General features: G+C 32.9%; 1 protein-coding gene across 1 annotated transcript; it reads left to right on the top strand.

The window, feature by feature from the left end:
- Window positions 1–2,317: 2,317 nt before the first annotated feature.
- On the top strand, window positions 2,318–5,684 carry LOC105119385 (putative serine/threonine-protein kinase-like protein CCR3). The gene has a single exon (XM_011017517.1). It carries the CDS (start codon window positions 2,460–2,462, stop codon window positions 4,869–4,871), a length of 2,412 nt encoding a protein of 803 aa, XP_011015819.1. The 5' UTR covers window positions 2,318–2,459; the 3' UTR covers window positions 4,872–5,684.
- Window positions 5,685–7,384: the final 1,700 nt, after the last annotated feature.

Below are 7,384 nucleotides of genomic sequence, written 5' to 3'. Positions count from 1 at the left end.
ATATGTGTTTGATATTATAATATAAATTAATTTTTTAAAATATTTTTTATCATTAAAAAAACTAAAAAAAATAACTTGATTTTTTAAAAAGTAAATGATACTAACAAAAGCTATCAAAATTTCAAACATTAATTTAATATAGCACTGGCATAAATTCTTTTCAAGAGGTGAGTTTCAGATCCTTATATGAAAGTAGAATAATAGAATAACTTCTTATAAAATATAATATATGAAGCGTCATAAATAAGTTACAATGCTAATAAGGTGATATTTGGGTACTTTCTTGAAATGATATATTTTTTTTAAATTAAATTTTATTTTGTTTAGTATTAAATTTTTTATATTTTTAGATCATTTTACTTTCTAATATTAAAAATAATATTTAAAAATAAATAAATAAAATATTATTTTAATATATTAAAAATACTTTAAAAAATAATTACTACTATATTATCAGACACTTTTAAATTCAAATTTAATCTCGCTTTATGAAGTAAAGAAGTATATAGGATTTTCTATGAATATACTATAAATATCTTAAAAATAGTGATTTTATACCTTCAAATTTATTTGTTATAATCACTAACATTATACATGTGTCATTGAAAAAACTCCCATTCTTCTTCCTTGTACAATGAAAATATTTTAACTATTTCATTATTTCATTCGAAGAGATTGTTTGAAATTATATTCTAAATAATATCTCTAAAAAATATATTTTATATATATATTTTTTTGACTGATTTGATGTGATTTTGTCAAAAATAATTTTTAAAAGATAAAAAATATTATCTTAATGTATTTAAATTAAAACATTTTAAATAAAATATGCTAAACCTATAGTTTGATTATTATTTTCTCCAATCCATTAACTTACCTATTGTATTATTAAGTGATTAAATTAAATCTCGTAGTATCTGATTTAACTAAGATCAATTGAACCAATTGGTAAGATTTTGAAATTTGGATATTAACGAGCATATAAATAGACATTGTCTATCTTGATCGATCTTTGACTAAAAAAATTAAATAGGCAAATGAGGAACATCTATGCTGCCTTCATTAATTTTTACTACATAATTAAATAGGTTTATGACACACATAAGAAAAAAATATCATAATTGCAAGATTTTTTTAATAAAATAATGCTATATTTATTTTATTATAGTAATTTTATTTAAAAATATATCAAAATAATATTTTTTTAATGATATTTTTTATTCAAATCTATTCTTAATTATCAACCCACTAACTTTTTTTTTTAATTTTTTTATTAAAATATTTTTTTTTACTTTATTTTTTATTGATCTTCTAATTGTACTATGTCCCGAGTAAGGTTTATTTCATAAAATTATTTTAATTTACTAAAGTACTCAGATTTTGATTAATTTGGTGTAGTAACTTTGAAGAAGTTTGCCGCTATGTAAAAGCCGAGATTGAATGTAAAGAGGTTCAAATTAGAACTGCTCCCCTCTAACAATGTTGCGGTCACTGTAACATGTTTTTCACTTAAGTTGGACTCACGTTGTCGTAAAATTTAGTCTCATTTTTCCATTTCAGTGTCACAAAGGAATGCTTAGGATTATGCCGACAAGATCACAGCAAAATCTAAAAATAAAAATTTGAGAAGTTTCCTTTAACCTAACAACGTTTTTTCTTTTTTAATTACAAATGAGAGGATCAAATTCGATTTCTCTTTAAAAAAAAAACAATGCCATTAGAGATGTAGTTCATGGGCTGCCTAGCAGCACTTCACCTTGCTGGTACCCTTCTCGATGGAACTGGGAGACACTAATGCTTCGATACAATCTCAGTTAAAATTTACAATTTGCAAGGAAGCACTCAATTGTCTCTAGAAACACTTACAAGAATCCTGTCAAGCTCACAGCAAATTCTAAAGATAAAAGGCTTAGAAATCCGGTGACCTCACAGACACTTGACCACCTGGCTAGTTCATGCACATGCGAGCCAATATCGGCTAGAATCTGCAGTGAGCAAGGAAGTACACAATTGTTTCGAGAAACTGAATACTGTACATGGAAGAATTGTTCGACACATTTGGCATACATGTTGCCTTTCAAGCCCAAGTAAATGGTGGCTACTTTAAGAGATTTCTTGTTCCAACTAGTCCTGCTTTTAGCTTTTTCAAGATTTATGCCAGGAGTTCATTTTCATCTTGGGTCGGTTTTATGTATACTGAGAGGCGGAAGACATACAGGCTGGTTAGCCAGCCACCACCCTTCTATGCATATAAGAAGAGAACGTGTAAAGCTTTTTAAGAAACGACCATTAGAATACCTTCCAACAATACCATCAAGTATACCAACTTTAAGGGACCACGTGCCACTCTCGTATTATTCCCATATCGTGCTCTCAGCTTTCTTTCTTTTTCCGTGTCTCTCTCCCAATGAAGAGGAAAAACCAGGGTCCTCTACTCTTATTCAACCTCCAGCTTTCAAATGACAGTCAAGCTTTCCTATCTCCCCACAATCCTTTTCGTGGCTATCACCCCCTCATTGCTCCATGTTGTTGTGGTCAAAAGTCTTGGCACTGCCTCCACCATTGCCATCACGTATAGTACTCCTACTGCCTGTGGTATCATCGCTGGGGAACCAACCCAACGAGTTCAGTGCTACCAAAATGGTCAAGCCATTTCCTTGCAACCGAATATTTCTTTTGAAGCTATTTCTGGAGGCCTGAACTTCTTGTGTGGCCTCAGGTCTGGAGGCCTGGCTATTCTATGTTGGGAGACCGCTGCTATATCTCATTTTTCAAGCTTGCAACCAAAGCGCATATACTACAGCAACACTGTCAGATTGACTGATCTAACAGTTGGAGATGTTCAGGTTTGTGCTAGGGAGGTCAACTCTGGCGTGGTTAAGTGCTGGAGAGGAGTTGGGAGAGGTAAGTCTTCTTTTCCATCACCTGGGGTGGCTTTAAAATTTAGTACAATCACATCTGGTAGTGGCTTTACCTGTGGGATTTTGATGAATAATAGTAGAGTTCATTGTTGGGGTAATAGTGATGTGGGAACTGAGATTGAGAGACAGTTTGGTAATTTGACTATGTTGAACTTGGTTGCTGGAGAGTCTCATGCTTGTGGATTGGCTAGGAGTGGAGTTTTGGTCTGTAAAGGGAGGAATGGTTCAGGACAATTGGATGCTCCTTTTAATTCAACTTTTGAATTTTCGGCACTTGCACTCGGAGCAAATTTTACTTGTTCTATTGAGCAAAGAAATGGATTAGTAAAATGCTGGGGAGAAGCTAATAAATTTCAACTGGATAATTACCTATCAGAAAATGATTCACTAGATTTGATTGTTGCTGGTTTGAATTTCATATGTGGGCTTACAACAAGGAATTTATCGATGATTTGTTGGGGAATGGGATGGTCTAATGCTCTTAGTCATGGAGGTGATCTTCCATTAGGAACAATAATTCCAGGTTCCTGTGTTCAGTCTTCATGCAGCACTTGTGGTATGTATCCAAATTCTGAGACTTTATGCGGTGGCTCTGGGAGTATCTGCAAATCATGCCAGATTGAACGCCCACTTGCATTGCCATTGCCACCGATAACACCACCTCCATCCGCAGAACTGCAACCAGTCCTTCAAGTGAAGTCAAGAAACAAGATTTCTTTGGTTTTTCTGATCGTCGGTTCTGTTGGTGCTTTAGCAGGGATTGGCACTATTGTTTATTTCTTAAGCATATTTTTACATAAAAGATATAGCAAAACTGTCCAGCCGTCAACTACTGATGTAAATTTGAATATTGGTGCTTCAGTGAACAGCGATTCCACTGCCCCACCTTTAAGATTATTTTCCATTAGGAGTTATGGCTCACGAAGGTTAGGACAGCAGAGAAACGGGTCATCTTCCAGGCGTACAGAAAAGACACAGAATTTTTCCCTGTCAGAGCTTCTTACTGCTACTAAAAATTTCTCATTGGAAAATAAGATTGGTTCAGGGAGCTTTGGCACTGTTTACAAAGGCAAACTTCCTGATGGTCGTGAAGTGGCCATCAAAAGAGGAGAAACTGGTATGAAGGTGAGGAAACTCCAGGAAAAAGAAATTGCATTTGATTCCGAACTAGCACTTTTATCTCGGCTTCACCATAAGCATCTACTGGGGCTTATAGGTTTCTGTGAAGAAAATGATGAAAGGCTTTTGGTCTATGAGTACATGAGCAACAGGTCTCTCCATGATCATTTGCATAGCAAGGAAAATACTGAAAAGAGTAGCAGCATTTTGAATTCTTGGAAAATGAGGATCAAGATTGCATTAGACGCGGCCAGAGGAATTGAGTATCTGCACAACTATGCAGTGCCACCTATTATTCATAGAGACATCAAGTCCTCCAATATTCTGCTGGATGCAAATTGGACAGCTAAAGTATCTGATTTTGGATTATCACTAATGGAGCCAGAATCTGATCAAGAATTCATGTCAACCAGGGCAGCTGGGACAGTAGGATATATTGATCCTGAGTATTATGTATTGAATGTGTTAACAGCAAAAAGTGATGTTTATGGTTTAGGAGTGGTATTATTAGAACTTCTGACAGGAAAGAGGGCTGTGTTCAAGAATGATGAAGACGGTGTGGTCCCAATGGGAGTTGTAGAATACGCAACACCATTGATAGCAAAAGGGATGCTGCAGAATGTGCTGGATAAAAGGGTGGGGCTACCGGAGATGCAAGAGACTGAAGCAGTGGAGCTTATGGCCTATACTGCAATGCATTCTGTAAATTTGGAGGGAAAGGAGAGGCCTAATATTATTGACATAGTTGCTAATTTGGAAAGAGCACTGGCTCTGTGTGAAGAGGTCCGCACTAGTTGCTGTTCGACCACATTCTCCATTCCTTCAGATTGAATTGAAGTATCCATGCCCAAAGAAAATCCAAGCAATTTTTGTCGAGTTCCTTCCAAACTTTGATATTCCACTTCCCTATCTGGTTGACATAATACCCTCCAAAGTTTTATTCTTTCCCCAAGTGCACAGAAAACTACTAAAGTTAGTCATCACTAACATGGAAGGCATTTTCCTAGTAGTTGTTTTGTTCCTTTTCTTCTGGCTTAAATCTTGAGGTTTCTTTTGCTATCACTTCACTTGGTTTTTCTCGTTACACTATAAAGCAATCAGGACTTTAATTAGTCACCAAAAGCTAGTTGGTCTGGGAGACATGGGGGGGCTTTAGTGGAGATTCCAAGCAAAATGATTCCACACAGGTAGTGGGATCTGAATCACATGGGAGCAAGTAGTGGTTGATTTTCAATAGATCAACCTCTGCTGTGACCTTTATTATTACAACTGGTCAAGATATCTAGGTCTTCACACATTTTGATGGGGGATTCTAATTTTCTAAAAGATGGAAGAGACACGTGGGGTCCATCACAGCCAAAGAAATTTCTGCCAAAAAAAAAAAGTCTGGCAAGGAACTGAAATCATTTAGCAAGAAATGCAAGTTTTGGGTGTCTGCCAGGCTACCAGCTTGTTAATTTATAGTTGATAAAATTACTGAATGTATTCTCAGCGACCAGAAATAGAATTAGAGTCCTTTTTAGGATAAGCAAGGTAAGAACTTGAGAGAGGAGAGGCTTACCCCTGTTGTGTGGTTTAGGATGTAATCAACAATGGGCATCAAGTGTTGAGGTTTATAAAAATGGTGTCCTTTTCCCTGTGTCCATATCTTATAAAATTATTTAGATTAATTCAATCAACAATTGGGTTTTTAATGTAGGATGAGCTGTTTAATCACATGCATCTCGGGTCTATTATTGGCAACACAAGAGTGGTATTGTAAGGATATCTCATTTATGTACATTAAGTCTCAGGACATATATGTTATAAAGCAAATTATATAAGGATTTCACAGTGTTTCGATATCCTTTAAAATATTATATTCTTCAAATTAATAAAATCAATTAATACTTTAAAAATTCTCATTTACTAGTAAAACAAATCAAATAATTCATAATATTTATAACATTATCAAAATCTAAATTGAATTAAAACAATGTAATAATAAAGTGTCTAAAATATCGAATAAAAAACTAAAAGAAAAACATCGCTAAACAAATAATGTGTACCATCAAAATTAAAAAAACAGAAACATTCAAGAAAGTCCATCTACTAATAAAAACTAAGAACATAAAATAATATTAAGAAAATAATAACATTTAACATATATTTTAGATATTAATAGTTTGTAAGTTGATATATTTTGATATAAATATAAATATAAATGCTAAGCATATTAATATAAAGTAGTGAAATATATGTCATAGATCAAATAATACCTTAAGGTGATCAAATAACGCCGGAAAATGACCATTATGAGAGAATTAATCACTAGATGTTGATGTCTCTCTTATTAACTAGATATATAAAACACTATGTGCAAATAAATTAATTATGTTTTGTTAGTATGAAGTTACTAGCAATTCTTATATCAAGACATATTAGGTATTCATATAATTATCAAAGCAAATAAATATCATATCAAATAGAATTTAATTCAATATAATATAAGTGTAAAATCAAGAATAGATAAGTACTCGGATAATAAGGCAATATATATAAATATTCAAGAACTAATCAATTGTACTCATCATATAATCAATATACATATATTATTTATGTTACATACATATTAAAAACTATTTTACACACCTGAAAAACAAAAGCAAAAGATAAACGAATTCAAAACCAAAAACTACCAATAATGTTTAGGAGGAGCGTCAGCAAAACATATAATGAATATGGAAAATACTAAAAAACAACTTGATGCAAAGTATCATAAAAGATTAAAAACTCTAAGTTTAGAGACCAAAATTTAAATATCCTGAACTATTTCACTCGATTAATCCCAACCATAATCTTAATTGATCGAACCTAACAGACCCGATAAAACTCTATTGCTAAGTCAACCAATCTACTACTATTACAAGCCAACTGATTGGCCTATTTAGACTAGCCAGTAGCACCAATTGGTTGGCTGGTTTAAAATAATAAGTCAACTGGCTTTAACTAGTTCATTAATTGATCGAGATTCTAAAATCTTGATTTGTCAGTTTCTAAATCTACAAATTTTACAATAACACAATCTGTTTTTCATCAAGCCATAATTCCAAACATCAAAGTAGTTCGTTTAAGACCAACAAACACTCTAAAACATTAATTCAATCTCTTAAATCATTTCCTTATCAAATCAAAATAAAAACTCTAAACTCTTTTTTAATCCTTCCACAATCAATGTTTTAATTGAAAATAATAGTAGAGGGGATACTTACATGTTTCTTCAACATTTCTTAAATCAAAACTCAAGTTTTAAACCAAAATCCTTGGTATTTTGAGAGAAAGTTATGATAAAGGAGAGAAAAAGA

The sequence above is a fragment of the Populus euphratica genome, unplaced genomic scaffold, assembly GCF_000495115.2.
Source record: "Populus euphratica unplaced genomic scaffold, PopEup_1.0 scaffold2849.1, whole genome shotgun sequence".
In the NCBI taxonomy this organism is placed as follows: domain Eukaryota; kingdom Viridiplantae; phylum Streptophyta; class Magnoliopsida; order Malpighiales; family Salicaceae; genus Populus; species Populus euphratica.
Note: the sequence above shows the minus strand (reverse complement) of the source record. Positions and strands in the feature narration are given on the sequence as shown.

What these genes read in the sequence shown, in the direction of transcription:
- LOC105119385 (XM_011017517.1), top strand. Translation starts at nt 2,460, where the DNA reads ATGACAGTCAAGCTTTCCTATCTCCCCACAATCCTTTTCGTGGCTATC.